This window comes from Mus caroli, chromosome 4, assembly GCF_900094665.2.
Source record: "Mus caroli chromosome 4, CAROLI_EIJ_v1.1, whole genome shotgun sequence".
Taxonomy (NCBI): Eukaryota; Metazoa; Chordata; class Mammalia; order Rodentia; family Muridae; genus Mus; species Mus caroli.
In genome coordinates, this window is record NC_034573.1 from 67,567,191 (window position 1) to 67,587,862 (window position 20,672).

Sequence of the window (20,672 nt, forward strand, 5' to 3'; positions counted from 1 at the left end):
AGTAGGAGAGGGCAAGAGAGAAGGTTCAGGCATACCCTCAGCCTCAGTCCCAGAAATCCAAAAGCCATGAAGGAAAGTCAAGGGAAATGCTGAATGTAGTTCTTCTAGTCTATCTTGTTCCCATAGGCTGTCATTCAGGCCTTTTGGGGGAGCTTTGACACCATTTTGAAGTATTCCAGAAAAGAGAAAGGTGAGGGTAAATGTTAGAATAAATAGCCATAGATTTTACATTCTGGGTCTTCTTCCAGCTGTTGCAGCCATTTATTAGAGTCCACACTATAACCACAGGTTATTGTATCTTTAAAAAGGTAAATAAAACCAGGAACTAATGAATAATGATTGAAATAGAGATATTTTACTAATGAAAAGAAAGGTGGTCTAGAAAATGTGCATTGGCTAGTTAACTGAAAGAAGATAAATCTCCAAAGCTATAGGCCTTCAGAGGTTATTTATATAGGACCTTTGCTTACATTTGGATATTATAGGGCTTTTCTAACATATGACCTGATTTTTCACTTGCACTTAGACCTAATGGGGATTGGCTTCCATTCTTTCTGCAGCTAACTTCTTTTATATTTTAATTTTCATGCCTTTTTCTCCCACTCAGTTTTTCTGTGACGACTACCTTGTTTTCTACTTTTGTAAATGCCATGGATTATTGAATCCAAAAATCAATTCAATGAAATTCAACTAAGCTTTAACTGAACTATGAACTATGTACTATGTTAGGTAAAGAAAATGAAAATATTAATACAAGAGACTTGTTAACTATGTGGGTAGTGTTACAGTGGAAGATAAAAATATGAAGTGATGAGGTTAAAATAGGATTGGCTAATTTTTCCTAGAAGAAAGGAAGTAGCCAACAAAAAGGACTTGCTTTGTATTCCCATGATCTAATCTGATCTTTGAAGATGATTAAAAAAACACATTTTTTCTATCTCTTTTAGAATATAGTTTTGGTAAATAGGTTAAAAAAGCCAACATAAAGATTTGATATTAATATCACAGATATTTAGGAGTATTTACATCTATTACCGGGTGATATTTTTTTCTGAGTCTTCTGTTTATTGTATTTTCCTGTTTTCTCCCCTAAGAGTTGCCTGAGGTTCTAAGCATTGACGAAGAAGTTGAAGAAACAGAGTCTTGGGCAAAGCCTCTCATCCACCTTTGGCAGACAAAGTCTCCTAACTTTATGGCTGAACAGGAGTACAATGCAACTGTTGCAAAAATGGAGCCAAACTGTGCCATCTGCACTCTGCTAATGCCGTACTACAAGGTAATTTAGAGTTTCACTATCAATTTGTCTTTCTACTGCTGTACTTCTTTGGGGGCTTTTGGTTGGGTTTGTTTGTTTGTTTGTTTATTTATTTTCAGTGTTTGTTTCTATCATTGCATTTTAGAAACCTGTATTTTAACCCAATTCTTTTACTAAAAGTCACACAACTTCTAACTTAAAGCCTAGAAACAAAACATTTCACAGAAAAAAGCAAACACCTAGTATCTAACTAAAATTGAAAGTAGTACTGTCCACTAATGTAAATATCAATGCCCATACCTTGGATGTAAAACATACAAAAGGCATGCCCAGGACTCATTACAAACCGGGTATCAGTTCACTATTTTCAGCTAACTGTGCCTGATGCTTCTATCATCATTCCATACATGTCATTCTGACAGTAGCTCAACTCAGGAATGAATGTATTCTTCAAAGTACACATAAGAAACAGATCTTTAATGCTGTGTATAAAATTGCATTATGAGCTTTAAGGTACAATATATTAGAAAACCCACTAATATAAACATCATTTTCAAATTGTGATTCTTCTGACATAATAAGGAATACTTTATTCAAGATCATAAGTCTGGCATTTATTTATTTATTTATTTATTTATTCATTCATTTATTTATTTATTTATTTATTTTTACTTCATGTAGTTACATACGATTGTGAGTTACCATGTGGATGCTGGGAATTGAACTCAGGTCCTCTGAAAGAGCAGCCAATGCTCTTAACCACAGAGCCACCTCTGCAGCCCTTGATATGAATTTTTTCAAGTGTCACATTATAGTGATTAAATTATGATATTTCAGAGCTGGAAAGAAGATGAAATTCTACATTTTTAACTTTCTAATTAGTAGCTTACTCACTTTTGGTTTTACTTTCTTCTAGTCATTAAATATTTGTTTTTATTGATTTGTATTTAAGCATTTTTATCTCCCTGTATATTTTCCAATAATAAAAATATTCCCTTTAAGGGATACAATTTTAGAAATTGATTAATTTAAGATCTAGGGAGTAATAAAGGTAATTTATTAGTTGTAATTTCTCCATGACAATCAGGTCTGGCACATTATTTTTATCTGACCACGTCGGCTAGTTCTGTCTTCTGTATTTCAAACTTTTGTGGGAGGCATGTACTTCTCGTTGGTGCTACCCTAGAAAACCTAAGGATTTTATATATATATATATATATATATATATATATATATATATATATATATATATATATATTCTTTGAGGTATAACCACATAATATTTTTCAGTAAGACAAAGCAGACATTACCCTATTACATGTGGATCACAGATGTATGTAAGCAAAAGTAGTTGTGCATTCCTGAGGTATTTTGGAAGACTGCAGTTTGAAGAAGTTCTTGCAATCTTGTATGAACTCTCAGCACTTACTGATTTATCTTTGAATGGGAGTCTGTGTGGGAACACTGGTGAAATGCTACCAATTGAATTAAAGAAATCAACAAGATGAAGTTGTAAAAACAAGATGAGGTTGTAATGTGTTGGCTAAATTGGCATAAGTAGATTAATGGATAAAAGATAATCTCTTCCAGTGTCTTTCACTCACGTGGATATGATATATTTTTCAGCCTGATAGCAGCAAAGAAGAAAATGATTCTAGATGGGAGACAGCAGTAAATGAAGTGGTTCAATCTGGAAGAAAGACTAAACCCATTATTCCAGAGATGTGTTTTATTTATAGTGAAGAAAATGTAGAATATTCCCCCCCAAATGCCTTCCTTGAAGAAGATGGAACAAGTCTTCTGATTTCCTGTGCCAAGTGCTTCGTGCGGGTTCATGCAAGTAAATAAATCAGATTTTCCAGTCTCTAGACTTGCAGTGTTTTATATAGCCCTTACAAATCACCTCAGAGTAACCTGTCAGTTCATTTGTTGACATTGTTTTTTGTACTGGGGTTCTTATAGCCAGGAGAGCTCCATTTCTAGTCTAATTGTTGATATTATTAATGGTTTCATTTAAGAGTATGAATAGAATGTCATCCCTTTGCAGTTTTATGAAACACTAGTGAAGAGAAGACCTGGGCCTTTGATTTGGAAGGAGTCCAGTTGTTAGGAATCCCATAAACATGACTGGGGCATCTTCACTTGTTTAAAATTTTATATTCTAATGATTGTGGAAATTTAACCTAAATGTCTAGTATTGACTGAAAACTATTTTTATGACTTTCTATGAAGTGGATGTTATTCTGTAGGTTCTGAGGGTTAGTGTATTGAATTAAATATTTTTCTTCATAAATATAGGGAAGTTCCTATTTTCCTATTAATAGTCATTACAATAGTTAGGTTCTATATCTTTCCAAGTTTTCTACTTTTATACAGGTAGATAAGTATCAAATATATTTATAGGTAATCAAATATATTATATGTGTGTGTGTGGGGGGGTTATGTATGTATGTTTATATATATTACAACTCTAATTTTAAAGTATTTCAATAGTCCTGATTTTTCTCTATGACATTTATCTGTTTTGGTGGCATTGTTTCTTTCTGTTTTTTATTAGTAGGGGCCAAAGAAGGACCTCATATATGCTAATATTATGTTGTGCCACTGAGCCACATCCCAAGCCTTTAATCACACATTGTTTTTAGACTTTTTATTTTTGTTATATGTATTATGCTGGTATGTTTATATGTATTCCACATGAGTGACTGATGCCTAGAGAAGTCAGAGAGGGCTTTCAGTTCTCTGAACTGTAGTAATGGCTGGTTGTGAACAACCGTGTGAGTGTTGCGATTCAGACCTGGATCCACTGCCAGAAGAACAAAAACTAGTGAACCATCTTTTCATCCCCTCAATCACATTTTATTAACATATTTCTGTTTTTTTTCTCTAACATAGTTTCAATGGTTGCTAATGCAATTATTTTCTAAATACAGTATCCTACTATGTATAGTCAAGAGACAAAGTACCAGACAATAAATATGGATTTAGTCTTGTTTTCTAATGTCACCAGCTATATACTCTAACCATATTAATCCCATAGACATGATTGAATTTAACATTTTGTTTGATTTGATTTTCTTTGATTGATTCTATTTATATTCTGTTATTGTCTCTATTATAACTCTTTGTTAAAATTGCTCATTTATTTCTTCCAAACTCTTTTTTTATTTCAGGAATTAAGGATAATGTGTCTCTTTCTGACTCCCAATTTGCTTTCTGTCCCATTTATTCTCCTCTTGCCTTTCTGTCCTCCTTTGCTGTTCTCTAAGGAATTTTCTCTGTAGGCTAGGCAGACCTTGAACATACCATATTTTCCATCTCAGTATCTCAAATGCAGGTGTTATACATCCTAGATTGTTAATTTATTGATTTATTTGCTTATTCATTTATTTTGTGCTAATATAAAACATATATTGCCAAGATCTTGGTATCATGCAATTTACCACACATATTTTCACCCTCTACCATCCTCACATTTAGTCCCAGCGTGGATCTATCAAACATTGAATTGAAGCAAACTTTAATTATTAGTCATGGACTGTATAGCCTTTACCCCATCACTCAAATTTGAGTCAAACTTGATTAACATTCCCCCAACCTGTTTTAAGAGTTGTAACTTATTAGTACGACATTTTAGGAATTTATTTTTTATTCTTGCAAATATCGTCTCTGATAATATTAATATGTGTCCTTTTAAGCTTGGTGTGGTGCTGCACCTCCTGACCTAGTTCTCCAGAAACTATGGCAAAGATCTCATTCAAACTATACTATATAAGGAAAACTCATCTGGAAGATTCCAAATATATAGGCCTTTTAGATGACTCAGTCACAACATAAACTTGCTTTTGCAAGCCTGACTTGCAGAGTTTCATCATCATAATCTGTGATGGAATGAGATTACTTATCCTAGCACCATGTTCTCTGATATCCACAAACATGAATCCACACTGGCACACACACGCATCATATACACATATTAATCCTAATAAAGTAATGAAGCAGTAAGAAAAATCCCAAATAGACAAAAAAGATATATTTTAATGTTTTGGGAATTGGTAGCATGATAGTTAAAAAATTAACCTTCAATTCCAGCATTTGGGAGGCAGAGGCAGGAAGATCTCTGACTTTGAGGCCAGCCTGGTCTACAGTGAGAGTTCTAGGATAGCTAGGGGTACACAGGGAAACAACAAAAAATGTATTTTGTCACAGACTCATGTAGATGGGTATTCTAGGCATTGTTCTGTGTAGTAGTAGTAGTTGTTGTTGTTGTTGTTGTAGTTTTTGAAATACGCATTTTTGTCTCCTCCCCCCACCCCCAAGAACTGGATATTTTACCTAATTCTTTTTTAATGCTAGGCTATCTAACACTAAGCTATAACCCAACCCTCTTTGTTCCTTTATTTTCGAACTATCTCACTTAATTATATAGGCTAGCTTGAGCTTACAAATAGGTTATGCAGGAGTTGAACATATGAACACCATGCCTCTGGTAGCTGGAACTGGGATTTCTTCCAGGGTTGTGAACACTTTAAAGATGCAAGAGACTTAATCTGTACATCCATTATGTTGTTTTATAGGTTGTTATGGTGTCCCTTCTCATGAAGTCTGTGATGGATGGCTGTGTGCCCGGTGCAAGAGAAATGCATGGACTGCAGTAAGTAGATTTAGTATTATGTCATTCCTCTTCTCTTTGCACCTATTATTGACATGGCTAAATCTAATGGAAAGATAAATTTGGGTACATGTTTCTTATGTACTTGTAGCCCTTCTCTTCAGATGGTTCTACATAATGGCTTTGTAACCACTGTAGAACGTTCAGGTGACTTTCTATGTGGCATTCTACTTCAGATCCTATGTGCACCATAGATCATCACGTCCATATTTACTTTCCAGATTTTATTTTTTTAATTTCATTTTCTAAAACATTTTTAAATCCTTACAAATAAATGTTCTAATAAAAACTCAAGGGAGGTATCTTGATGTATCCTTTAGGAAACAATACAATCTGTCTGCAGTTTTCCAACTAACAAGAAATCTTCCTTTATTTATTCTTTCTTCTATTCATACCTTAACAAATGTGATTAGAATACCTATTCTATGAAGTGGAATTCATCACTGTGAACTTTAGACAGAATGTTTGACAAGAAATGATTCTCCATTTAAGAACCAGAATTATTGATTTATAAAATTGCCCTTGGAACTTTACTCTAAACCTATCTTTGATTTTCATTCCATTAATCTACCATGCTATATACATTTTCTATTTAACCATGCTCTACCAACTTCTTGGACTGTGTTCATCATTGGTGATCTCACAGCAGATATTGCCCAGTTTATGATCAGCAGTCACTATTGTTTAGTAGACAGAACTTATACTCTGAGTTAATATAGGCCTGGATTTTCAAATATTAACGTTTGCTGAACAGTTCATTATGAATCAGTGCATTTTGTGGCTCAAATGTTTGTGGCTCAAATCTTTTATGTCGACTTCGTGAGGAATTGTCTTCCTATAGTAATGTTTAGATTCAAGAGCAATGGTGCAACTCCTTTGACAGACTCTGGAGGAGTTCACAGGAATCCGATAATTCACCTGAGGTCAGATAATATATCAGTGCTGGCCTATGTATGACAAAGCTTCATTTGTAATTATTTCTTATGATTGCTTCTACTATCTCATGTAAAAGTAAGACTTGTGTATTAGGAACACAGATTGTTACTATAGCATGTTTAGCTTGGTTTATACAATCATATAGTAAATGTAATTTGTCTAATACTTTTTTATTGTAGCTAAGCTTCTTACACTCTCCATCCCAATGTTTACTGAGCTCTGAGTAGATTTAGATATGTTCTTAGGACTGAACACACAACGTCACTTATTGTCCACACTCTTAACAGCTATGAGCATTTTCACTGACTGTTAGCTAATTCACAGAGAAGCTTCTCAGACCAAGGTTTAGAACTGTATCAATAAATGGATATGACCATAAATATTTAGAAATTTTTGACAGTATATCAATTTAAACAAAACAGCTTTGGTAGGATTGATTAGAAGGATTGTAACTCATTGCCCCCAGTCCCCCGCCATTAGCATTTGTCCAGGCTTATAATACTAGACATAAATTGCTTTTGGTGGAAGAAGTCTCAAATCAAGTCAGAAAACATGCCATTACTCCAACAGTCACTACACTACTACACTGAGGTGTACATTTTGAATGATAACAATATTTTTGGATTCAGCATTCAAGGCTGAGTAAATCAGGTGATGACTCTTTCTGAGTGTTCTGCACAACATCTCTTGTACTATGAAAAATAGTGTGGAACAAGTTTTCAAATCAGCTTCAGATTAATATCTTTATGTGCTATAACCAAAATGTGTTGTGTTTTCAAGAGAAGGGGCTCATAATCTAGTTGTTGTGGCCAACTGAGAATAAGCCATAGCCTATGTTATTTTGGGTTCCTCTAGGGCTTCTCCGATGGTTAACTCTCTGTGTAGTACTCATACCTAATACTGAGATTTTTGTTTTATAATTCCTATCTGTTAGTAGATGTATCATCTATACAAACAGATTGCCTATTTTCAAACTCAAAAGAAAAATCCCACCCATTGTTGAAAAGTGACATTATGACCAAGGCAATTTATAAAAGGAGTTGCATAATTTCAGCCTTGCTTCCATTTTTAGAGGGTTGGTCCATGACCACCATGGTGGGAATCAGGTAGGCATTGTGCTGGCGCAGTAACTGAGAGTTCACATATGATCTACAAGTTAGAGGCAGAGAGAGCAAGATCTGGGCTGGCTTTGTCTTTTGAAACCTCAAAGCCTATCCCAAGTGGCATACCTCTTCCAACAGATCACAACTACTCAACAAGATGACATATACTAGTACTTCCTGAACACTTCTAGTAACTGCAGACAAATATTTAAACATGAGCCCATGGGGATCTTTGTCACTCAGCCTAGCACAGTTTACAGAATAGTGGGTTTCCATAGGCTTTTTTGTACATCCATACCTTTAGTTAAGCATCCCCTCTCCTTGCCCATGCCTTCCTTGTTTAAGCCTTTATGCCTCCCCCTAATTTCAGATCCCATGTTTTCTACTTTCCTCTTTCTCTGTTTTAAATCTTCTTTCCCTCTCTTCTCTCATGCACACTTTCTAGCTTCTAGACCTCAATAGACATTTCAGATTAAAACACAAATTTAAATATTCAAAAGACAGAATATGCACAAGAAAGAAAGTATGTGCATTTGTTGTGCTGGGTATGTGTTACCTCATTTAGTATGATTATATATTTTTAAATTTTTTTTAAAAGATCTACTTATTTATTTTAAGTACACTGTAACTATTTTCAGACATACCAGAAGAGGGCATCAGATCCCATTACAAATGGTTGTGAGCCACCATGTGGTTGCTGGGATTTGAACTCAAGACCTCTGGAAGAGCAGCCAGTGCTCTTAACTGCTGAGCCATCTCTCCAGCCCCTAGCATATTTTTAAGTATATCACATTCCTGAAAGTTTCATAATTTCACTATTCTTTATAACTGAATAAAATTCCATTGTGTATTTATACATTTTCCTCATCTGTTCATCAGCTGATTGATATATTGATATCACATTTGCTGGCCATTATGAATAGAGCAGAATACAACACAGTTCTGCATGTATCTCTAGAAAGATGTGGATTTGTTCTGATACTGATTTATTTTGATGATTGAATAGCAACTTCTACGCTGACTTTAGTACTGGCTTCGCCACTCTGCTTATATTCCCACCACTATAAGATAAGGCTTCCTTTTTCCTCACATCATTACCAACATTTGTGTCATTTTTTTAAAATTACCCTGCTGATGATGGGCCAGTGGAATTTCAGAGTACACTTTTTTCCAGTTTGAACATACTTCTGTGTTTTGATGAAATCATTGTCCCTTTTCTTTCCTTGTAACTCCTGCCCTATAGAACTCCACTTTTCTCCCCAAACTTTGTGTGCTTCTCCTCCCTTTCCAGTTTTATCAGTTGTCGCCTTTTATTGTTTTAGCTGTATGAGAGTTGATGTGATAATTTCAACTCTGGGTACCATGTATAGTGATGGAATCAGGGTAGGTAGTATTTTCATGTCATTATACATTTGGATTTCTTTAGTGCTTCTTATGTGGATATCAAGTGTTTATCACTAAGCTCTACCTAAAGCCCCTAAATTTGTGTGTGCTTATATTTTAATTTTTAATCATTTTAAATTAAAAAAAAACAATTACATCTTTCTCTCTTCCTTTTCTTTCTTCCAGCTCCTCCCAGGTAACTTCCCTTCCCGTCCTCCCATGGTCCCTCACCCTCAGATTGATAGCCTATTTTCTTTGAATATTGTTGTTATATACATATATGTATGTGTATATATACACATACATAAATGTGTCTTTCGATGTCTTTTGCTTGCGTTTCTATGGTTTCAAGACTGACCACGTTTCATGTGATGATCAGTAGGGGGCACATCTCTGGGCATAGCTAGTTCTCACCCCCACAATAGTCACTAGTGTTTTTCCTCCTTTGTTAAAGGGTGGGCCACCTCGTGAAGTTACTCTCTGTTCTGAGTTAATAAGTCTACTGGTATTGCCATTATTCCCATCTTGTTCATACAGCCATATCTGAGAGACTGTTTCACAGCAGACTTATTAGTATCTTAGCTTATACAACCTTTCCACCTCCTCTTCATAGTCTTTCCCAAGATGCAGGAGACATGATTTAGATTTGTGTATCGTGCCTTAGCTTCCCTTGACCCTATGATCATATTACATTGTGTCTATTTATGGTTTCCTGGGTCACTTCATTTTCTGTAGAGAAATGTCTTTGATGAGAGTTAGTAGCTACACATATCTGTGGGAATTAATATCAGATTTGGAATGCTGCTCTAGCAAAATGTTGGTAAGCAGATTTTTTTCTACATTCTATGACTTTACTGGCCCTGAGAAGTTGGTTAGATTTCCAGTTCCAGATATCATTTCCCTCCCAATGAGAGAATCTTAAGTCCAATAGACTTCAAATGTTGGTTGCCATCCACATCTGAGTGCAGCTTGTCGTTCCTTCATGTATATGCATATCTTGCCCTTCTGGTAATTGTTATAGTTCATCGACATTGTAGCTAGGTAGGACTCCTAATTGCTCCCCTCCCTTGGGTGCTTGCATAGTATTTTCTGGTCTTGTGCAAGCTAGACAGCCAGGAAAGTCATGAAATTTGTAGGTAAATCATAGACCTATAAAAAAATTTATATTGAGTGAGTTATATTAAACCCAGAAAGACCAATTTTGTATGTTCTCTTTCATTTGCAGTTTCTAGTTCCAAATCTTCAGAAGTGAGTCTACATCATAGAGTAAGCAAAAAAAAAAAAAAAAAAAAAAAAAAAAAAAAAAAAAACCCAGGAAAATATAAATAGGCTATAGGCATTATGAGGTGTGAGTGGATGGGTAGGGACCTTGAGAGAAGAATAGCAGGATACAGATGATAAGAAGAGCAAAGAATAAAAATGGGGAGGGTCTGCAAATAGGAAGAGAGGAGGGAGTAACCAATACAGAACAAAAAAGAGAAACAAGAAGCAAATAGTGGTACCAAGGCTATTTGATAAATGCTCAAGGATTTTTAATTTTAATTATACTCAATGCACATAAGTGTATTTGTGTGTACACCATACACAATAAACACACATAGAAACATATACATATCACTTAAACAAATTATACCTCTTGGGCTTACAACAACCATAGACTAATAAAAACGCCTCTACTGATTCAAGGAATCTCCTTTATAATGGTTGTTCATAGTAATTTTAAGAGACTCCTAAAACAATGTAGACTATCCTTATAGTGCATGGTTATCTCTCAGAGGTTGGACATGAACCCATATTGCTGAATACACCATATACTGAATATGTGGGATTTGGATGATTCAAGCTGGAACTAACCTGATAGCCTCTTTCATGCTTAAGCCCTAAGAGGACAGCAGTGATGGGCAAAGAAAAATGAGATTTAACTATCAAATTTGTCCCTGGAACAAAAAGGATTTGTAGTCTATCATCTGGAACCATGTTTGTGAATTTAAAGATGACTTTTTTGTTTTTTTAAGACAGGATCTCTCATATAGCTTGGGGTCGTCTGGAAATGTCTGTAGATACAGATTGCCTCAAATTTACAGAAATATGCCTGCCTCTTCCTCTTATGTTCACTATTTTGTTTTGTTTCGTTTTAACTTCTAGTTAGTGATGTTGATTTATGTGGAACGATCTACTGAAGAAAACTGACTTTCCTCCTCCAGAAGCCATCATTTGCTTATAGCTCCTGGTCTGGTGGTAGAACTTCACAAACCTTCCACTAGTCCTTGACAGTTTTGAGGTGGCTTGGTCTTGTATAGTTACTCTGTTTACAGCTGTGGCTGCTGTAAATTCCTGTGTGCTATGGTGCTGCCATGTGCAGTGATTACTGCTTCACTACAGATGGTCACTGTCTCTGCCTCTTACATCGTTCTGCTCTTTCCTCTCTGACTCCTGAATCTTTGCATACACACATATTCCTTTTAGGACTTTAACATGAAGGAATGCTGGATTTTTATAAAAAACAAAACAAAACTATTTCCATCTCTATTAAGATGATTATGTGACTTCTGTCCTTGAATTTATTTTTGGTATTTATTGCATTAATTGATCTATCTATATTGAAGCATCCCTGTATCTGTAATAAAACTGTCTTGATCTTTGTGAGTTATCTTTTGATTTTTTTTTTTAATTCTCTGTATTTTGTTGAGAGTTTTTGTATCTGTTTACCAGAATTAACGATGTCTTAGTTAGGGTTACCATAACCAAGAAAACTCTTATAAAAGACAACAGTTAATTGGGGCTGGCTTATAGGTTGAGAGGTTCAGTCCATTATCAAGGTGGGAACATGGCAACTTCCAGGAAGGCATAGCACAGTAGGAGCTGAGAGTTCTATATCTTATTCCAAATGCAAACAGGAGAAGATTAACTTCCAGGCAGCTAGGACAAAGGTCTTAAAGCCCACAGTGACACACTTCCTCCTATAAGTCCTCACCTCATAACACTGCCGTTCTGTGGGCCAAGTATATTCAAACCACTACAAATGGTCTCTAATTTCCTTCCTTCCTTCCTTCCTTCCTTCCTTCCTTCCTTCCTTCCTTCCTTCCTTCCTTCCCTCTCTCCTTCCCTCCCTCCCTCCCTTCTTCCCTCCCTCTTTCCCTTCTTCCCTCCTTCCTTCTCTTCCTTCCTTCTTTCTTTCTTTCCTCCTTTCTTCCTCTGTATATGTATTTACTTTGGATATCAAGGTAATAATATCATCTTTTTCTTTCTATTTCATGGAATAGTTTGAGAAACACTGATGCTTTCTTCAAAGCTGGTAAAATTCCCTGGTAAATACCTTGATTTTTATCAATTGGTTGCATTTTAATTACATTTTCAATCTCATTGCTTTTTTAAAGAACTGTTTAAAATATTTATTTTATCCACATTTTTATATTGCATGTATATCTAGAAGTTTATTTATTTTAGATTTTCATAATGAAGGAAATATATTTTAAACTAATAATTGTATGAATTTTGTTGGTATCTATTGTAGTGATTCCCTTTTCATTTCTAATTCTGTTAATTTGGGTCTCTCCTTTCCTTGTAAGTTTAGCTAAGGATTTGTTAATTTTGTTTTTCTTTTTCAGAAACCTTTTGTTAATTATCCTTTGCTTTTAAAACTTTATTTCTGTTTCATCTATTTCTGTAGACACTGATTATAATGATTGTGTTTGTATCTACTGATTGTGGTTGTTCCTTTTTGATCAGGGTCTAAAAGTGTACCATTATGTATTTCAGATTTCATTGGTTTTGTTCCCAGTTGTAATATAATTACATTAGTCTCTCTTACCCTTTTCTCTTCCCCAACACTCCCTTGAATCCTTTCTTATTGTCTTCCAAATTTATGGCCTCATTTTTCATTAATTGTTGTTATATGTGTGTGTGTGTACATTAACATTAATTGTGTGTATATTTTCATTTAAGACTTCTTTCATTGTATCTCATAGGAATGGATAGGTTATGTTTTCAACCTAATATCTTTTATATATATATATGTGTGTGTGTATATATATACTTGATTTTATATCTATACTTATTGTTAGGGTTTCCATTGCTGTGCTAAAGTACTATCACCAAAAGCAACTTGGGTAGGAAAGGGTTTATTTCATTTTACACTTCCAGGTAAGAGTACACTGAGGTAAACCAAGGTCAGAACTCAAAGCAGGAACTTGGGGAGATAGGAATTGATTCAGTGGCTATTAGCTAGTGCTGTTTAATGACTTGTTCCTCATTGTTTGCTCAGCCTGCTTTCTTTCTTCTCTTTTTTTTTTAATTCTTTAATCTTTATGGTGCAGCCATTATCCAGCCCCCTGACTGTTCCTCATCCCATAGTCTCCCTCCCCCCACCTGCCACCCCACCAGACCTCCCTACTCCCTGGGGTCTCAAGTCTCTCAAGGGTTAGGTGCATCTTCTTTCACTGGGGACAGACCTGTCAGTCCTTTTCTGTCAGGGGCCTCATATCAGCTGGTGTATGCTGTCTGGTTGGTGGCTCAGTGGCTGAGGGATCTCTGGGGGAACCGGGTTAGTTGAAATTGCCAATCTTCTTATGGAGTATTCCTCCTCCTCAGCTTCTTCCAGCCTTTCCCTAATCAAACCACAGAAGTCCCTGACTTCAGTCCATTGGTTGGGTGTAAGTATCTGCTTGTTGGGTTTCTTGCAGGGCAGCCATGCTAGGCTCCTGTCTGTAAACACACCATACCATCAGTAATAGTCTCAGGCCTTGGATCTTCCCCATGAGCTGAATCCCACTTTGGGCCTGTCACTGGACCTCCTTTCCCTCAGGCTCTTCTCCCTTTTTGTCCCTGCAATTCTTTTAAACAGGAAAAATTCTAGATTTTTGACTCTGGGATGGCAAATCTTATCTCTCCACTTGATGCCCTGCCTTTCTACTGGAGGTGGACTAAGGTCACCTAAGGTCCCTCCTTTGGGTCCTGAGAGTCACTCATCTTCCAGGTCTATGTTACTTTCTTTAGGGTACCCCCCAACTTATACCCCCCTAGGTTGCCTGTTTGCATTCATTCTGCTGTCCCTCAGGGCTTCAGTCTTGTTTCCCCCCCATCCCCCAATACCTTACTATGTTCCATTTGTCCCCTCCCTGTCCCCTCTTCCACCCAGGTTCCTCCTTCCCTCAGTGTGCTTTCTATTATCATCCGTTGCCCCAAACTGGCATCATCTATAATGGGATGGCCCCTCCAGTAACAGTTATAAATCAAGAAGATGCTCCACAGGCCAATTTTGTGTTTGGGTGCAGAGAAGGGTTCTCAACTGGTTTCCTCTTCCCAAATAACAATAACTTGTGTCAACTTGATATAAAATTAGCTAGCATACATGCACACAGTATGTTTGATTGATTCCTAAGTACCTAATGCGTGAATACATTTAATGCTGCCTCTATATGTATGGTTGTGGGACCATATCTTGAAACATTAGTAGCCTCCCAGGGACCATGTCCAAGAAGAAAACAAACTTTCCCTCTCCCAGCAGTCATCAGTTGCAATAGCCTGTCAACCTAGTAGTGGAACTTCATGAGCCTCTTTACTATCCATACTGAGGTTTGGGCTGTCTCTACCTTGTACAAGTCTGTTGCATACTGGGCTGGTAAGATGGCTCAGCGGGTAAGAACACTGACTGCTCTTTCGAACGTCCTGTGTTCAAATCCCAGCAACCACATGGTGGGTCACAACCACCTGTAATGAGATCTGATACCCTCTTCTGGTAATTGTCTGAAGGCAGCTACAGTGTACTTATTTATAGTAATGAATACATTTAAAAAAAAAAAGAAAAAAATATCTGTTGCATACAGTTAGAGCTTCTATGAATTCATGTGAACAACTGTACTATAATGCCTGGCAACTACTGTTTCCCTGCATGAGTCTAGCCCTTCTGTCTAACAGCTGGCATCCATTATTCTGTCCCCTTTATTGACCCTGTTGATGATGCCAGATATGGGTTCTATCTGTAGGCTTTAAATTCGTAGTGCCATTCTTACAACAGTCTTCACATTTGATTCCATGCTTCTCCATACTACCCGTCTGATCAGACATTGAATACACAGACCTGTGCTGCATTTCTGTGCTGACATTAATACCTTCAAATACATGGTGATCTCCTTGACATAAAGTACTGGGATTTATGTGTTCTATGGTTCTTGGCCACTATAATAAGCACCAGGTGCCCCTTCCATGAATGGACCTTAAATCCAATCAAATAATGGTGGATTATGCTCAGATTACTGCCACTATTGCACTACTATATCATGGAGGCAAGTCACTGTTGTAGGTCCCAAGAATTGTAGCTACATACTATTGATGATTACCTATCTCTTCTGGTAGAGTGAGAAGTATCGTCCAGCACCATTAGCACTAGTTATTATTAGAGGTGAAACTGCTATATAGACACCAGCTAGATTTTTCTCTGTTCAATGACTAAGTTACTGTTGTCTTTACCTGTAGGACCTACCATAAGTTGTGGAGAGTAAGCAATAATCTTGGCACTAGCCTGTGACAGTTGCTGGTGGGGTGTGTTTTATGGAGCCCCTTTGCCAGTAATTCAACAAGATGTCACCCAGTCCTGTGATTTTACTTGGTAGCATAAGGTGTCTAGTTACCCCTGTTATTTGATGACTCCTTTTAAAATCTTTTTTTATGTAAATACATGCTAGCAAGCTTCAATGGTAGTATACTTCCATATAGGTTTTAAAAAGCCTTTAGTATTAGCTGTTCCTCTGTTTATTTCCTCCTTGATCTTGCCCTCCCATCCTGATTTAATTTAATCCTCTCTTATTTATGTTTCTATAACTTTATTTTCTATTTCTCCCTTTTTGGGAGATGCTCTGGTCTCTTATGGTACCTGATGTGGTACCTAACCTAAGCTTTACGGTTACTTGGATTGTAGTATACATGTCTAAGACATAACAATTAACACCCACTTATCAGAGAAAACATAGTGTTTGTGTTTTGAGGTCTGGGTTACCTCACTCAGCACGAATTTTCTATTTCTGTTTGCCTTTGGTTTTATAATTTCACTTTTCTTAACAGCTGAGTAATATTTCATTGTGTAAATGTACCACATTTTTCTTATCCACTCATCTGCTGATAGAAATCAAGACTTCCCAGTTTCTGGCTCTTAGAGCAGCAATGAATATGGATTAACAAGTATTTCTGTTGTAAGATACAGTTCTTTTTCACAACATCATTACTGCACTCAAGAGTGAAAGCAATATATGGTGGTCCTTTCTAAAGACCTATGCACTCAATCATTTTCAGGCTTTCTTTTTTTTTCTGGAACTTGAAGTACCTATCATTGTGTAATTTCTTACACTTTTAGTTTTATGATAAATGAAAAATGGCATATATAAATTTCCACATTAGTTTATATTAAGGGCAGTGATATTTGTTATGTGGGTTTTATAACTGTTAATTCCCATCTCCTCCATAGGAATGCTGTCTCTGCAATTTGAGGGGAGGTGCTCTGAAACAGACTAAGAACAATCAGTAAGTAATATATTGATTATGCTGAATTTCATCATTTCTTCTCCTACTCTTGAAGTTCTGCATGATAGTTGGATTTACAGTTCTTCCTGGGACATTAGTTCACATACTTGCTCTCTGGCGCTAGGGTTGAAATTTGGCTTCAGAGACAAATGCCAACAGAGTATTTCTTCTTCCTCTATGTGCTTCCTATGTAATGACAGTCCTCATTTTATGAACAGGTTTCTCCTCTGTCTTACCTCTCATCTCCCTTTCCTCCTCTCCACTCCTCACCCCTTCCTTCTTCAGCAATACTTCCTCCCTGTTAACTCAACTACCTTTCCCCTCCCCCCCTCACTTCCTCTCTTTCTTTTTAAATAAATTGGTAGAAGAACTTGGCTTCAGTGGGGCAAGTGATCTTGCTTGGCCATACACTGGAACTGGAACTCCTTGTGCATAATCTTTTGATGTTAATACTGTATTTTTGTATATATACACGAGTCTGGTTGCTTAGAATGAAGACTAAAAGCATTTATCATCCTTAACATTGATAAAAGTGCTATGTAACAGCCAATACTTTTGCTTGAATTTGTATCATTTTTCATAAGGTCATCTAGTAAGATTGGCATTATTCTACATAGGTGTCACTAGATTTTAGATGTTATATATATAGGCTCTGGGGACTATCAGATGGCTTAAGTGCTTCATGTAAAAACATTTATCATGAGAAATTATCTTAATAGATTTACTATAAGATGCTAATTTTATTCAAGTATTGAAGAATCTTCTGGTGGGGTTAACAGTTGTCCTTTCTTCCTATGGTTTTAGGATGAAACCTGGCATATTCACTGGTTAAAAGAAATAAATAAGCTATGGCTGAGCAAGGCCTAGAAGTGCAGTCCTTTAATCCCTGTACCTGAAAAGCAGAGAGGCACTTGTATCTCTGAGTTGAAGGCCAGCCTGATCTATCTAGCAAGCTCCAGGTCATCCAATACCTGTCTTTGAAAAACAAACAAGAAACAAAGCCCTTCATTTGACTATAAGTCGATAGTTTAATAATACAAATCCTAATGATGTTCTGAAGTCCTATGTTTACTTAGAGGTATAACACTTAAAGAGATACTGAGTAATATTATTAACAAATTGATGCGAATTTGGGATGTGAAAGGATGCCCTAATATTTTTAAAAGGTCACAAAACAAGCTAGATTTCATTTCTCTTTACCTATAGATTCCTTTCTTTATATTAATCTTGCACTGAGGAAAAATATATAAAGACTTAACTACTTTTAATTTTATAGAAAATACCTATTTATTTATTTATTTTTGTTTTTGTTTTTTGAGACAGGGTTTCTCTGTATAGCCCTGACTGTCCTGGAAATCACTTTGTAGACCAGGCTGGCCTTGAACTCAGAAATCCGCCTGCCTCTGCCTCCCTAATGCTGGGATTAAAGGTGTGCGTCACAACGTCCGGCCCAGAAAATATTTATATTTGAATTATTTGCCTGAGAAAATAATACATATCATATCATGTATTATATTAAAAGGTGATTCCTAGTTCACTAAACTATTCTATTGCCATGTATCACACTGCTGAAACATATTACACATGTAGTATCAAGTGAAAATGAAAACCTACATTTTCAGTATCCTTATGGTTTTCAAATGTACATATCCGTATTATATGACTTAGTCCTTGGCCTTTATATGGTTCGTTTTTTATGTGTTTATGCCTTAGTATGCATGCAGCTCATGGAAGGCAGAAGGAACATTGGGTCATCTAATATTGGAATTTGTTGTAGTTGTGAGCTGCCATGTAGGTGCTGATATGTCATGTAGTGCCAAGACCCACTGCAGGAACTGCTGAGCCATTTCTCCAGCCCCATTTACCTAGTTGTCATTACAGAACTTATGTTAAATATATCCAGTTGTCATTAGAGAAGTTTATAATCTAGAACATACTTGCACTGGAATTACTTGGATTCATTTCTTCTATGTGCCATATTGCCACCACCAAGTTGAAGTCAGTTTAGGGAATTTGTTTATATTTCATGTCTCCTTTCCTTAGGTGGGCTCATGTCATATGTGCTGTTGCAGTTCCAGAAGTGCGATTCACTAATGTCCCAGAACGGACACAAATAGATGTAGACAGAATACCTTTACAGAGGTTAAAATTGGTGAGTGTCAAAGTTTTTTTTACTTTATACATTAATGTTAATTTCAACTTCTGAATTTGTTTTGTTTCCAAATCAGTATATCAGATAGTTTCATTTTATTCTACCTATATTTCCCTGTATCCTCTATATATTTTTCCTCACAAATTCTTTACTAGTATATTGTAAGTCTCCATAACAGGCCTCATATTTTTTTAAATATGGGAAAGGGATCAATTTTTTTTATTGATATGAACTTGTAAACATTAGGCTCTCTGATATTGTTCAGCAATTCCCTAACCTGTCCTACAGAAATTGCCTACTGTTTTTCTCTCTTTACTCTTGTGTTTCTTTTGGTATAGCAAATATGTCCAGCCTTAGCAGCCATCTCTTTGCCAAGAAGAACTTTGCTTTGAAACGCAGAAGCTTTTTTTTTTTTTTTTATTACAAGGTTTTTTTACTCAAATGCAGACTCCTAGATACTTAATATTCCCAACTCAAACTTGTTACCTTCTAATCTATTCAGTAACATTCATAAAAATTTCTTCACTGATTTACCTTTTTAAAAGATTTTTTTTTTCCATTTAAGGATAAGCCTGTGATGTGTACTTTAACTAATTTTTTTATTCCTGTACCTTTCTGTAACATATAGCATTAATTTAGGCCTCTTTTCTTGTTTTTTGTTTTGATTTTTTTGTTTGTTTTTTTACTGCAGGGTATCTCTGTCTATCAGAGTCTTGGCCATCCTGGACCTTGCTCTGGAGACCAGGCTGGCCTTGATTCCTTGCTTCTGCCTCCCCAGTGCTGGGATTAAAGGCATGTTCCACCACCACCTAGACGATTTTGTTTATTTAATAAGGCACTTTTCTTAAGTTAAAAACATTCATTTAATATGCTGGTGAACTTCCCTACAAGTTCTTCAGTTTCTGTCATTATCATAACTCACAATCATTCCTCTACAGAACATTTCAAGCATTATTGTTGAAACTGTTGCTTGATTCTAACAACCTTCTTCCCACAAAGAACCCTGTCTTAGGAATTTATCTACTATCCCTTGTTCTCAGAAAGGGTAAGTGAACACTGTTTCCCATCATAACACCATCAGGCGGCTTTTTTACTTTATGAAGAAATATGTGATCCGCTGTTACGTAATTTGAGTAATGTGGTCAAGGTGTAACAGTAAGGGCTGTAAAGACAGCGCAGTATTGAAAGAGCAAGAGTGTCAGCCTCCTCCCCCATTCTACATCTTCCTGTTCATAGGAATGTAACATTTTTAAGTGTTAGCTTATTTCATCAAAACTATTACCTATTTTGCCAAATACTGTATTTTTAAAATAAACCACAGTTCTTAACCTTTAGCATCTTTTAGCATGATTTCCCAGCCTTAGCACTTGATTTAGTATTTTAAGTTATCTATGCTTATAGAAGCTAAATAGCTTGTGAATACTAAGAAGTATAAAATGGCCGGCGGTGATGGCACATGCCTTTAATTCAAGCACGTGGGAGGCAGAGGCAGGCAGATTTCTGAGTTCAAGGCCAGCCTGGTCTACAGTGTGAGTTCCAAGACAGCCAGGGCTACACAGAGAAACCCTGTCTCAAAAAAAAAAAAAAAAAAAAAAAAAAAAAAGGTATAAAATGCTATGGTATGTATGATATTGAAAGACTCCACGACTCCCAAAG

At 36.1% G+C, this 20,672-nt stretch overlaps 1 protein-coding gene across 3 annotated transcripts in view; it reads left to right on the forward strand.

Moving 5' to 3' along the window:
- LOC110292899 (lysine-specific demethylase 4C) overlaps positions 1-20,672 on the forward strand; it is a 159,690-nt gene that overhangs the window by 92,432 nt on the left and 46,586 nt on the right. For all 3 annotated transcript variants that reach the window (XM_021160558.1, XM_029475965.1, XM_029475966.1), the window contains 5 exons: positions 1,095-1,276; positions 2,882-3,095; positions 5,833-5,909; positions 16,809-16,864; positions 18,908-19,016. In XM_021160558.1, the coding sequence (XP_021016217.1) occupies positions 1,095-1,276; positions 2,882-3,095; positions 5,833-5,909; positions 16,809-16,864; positions 18,908-19,016 (638 nt within the window). The remainder of the gene's footprint in view (positions 1-1,094; positions 1,277-2,881; positions 3,096-5,832; positions 5,910-16,808; positions 16,865-18,907; positions 19,017-20,672) is intronic.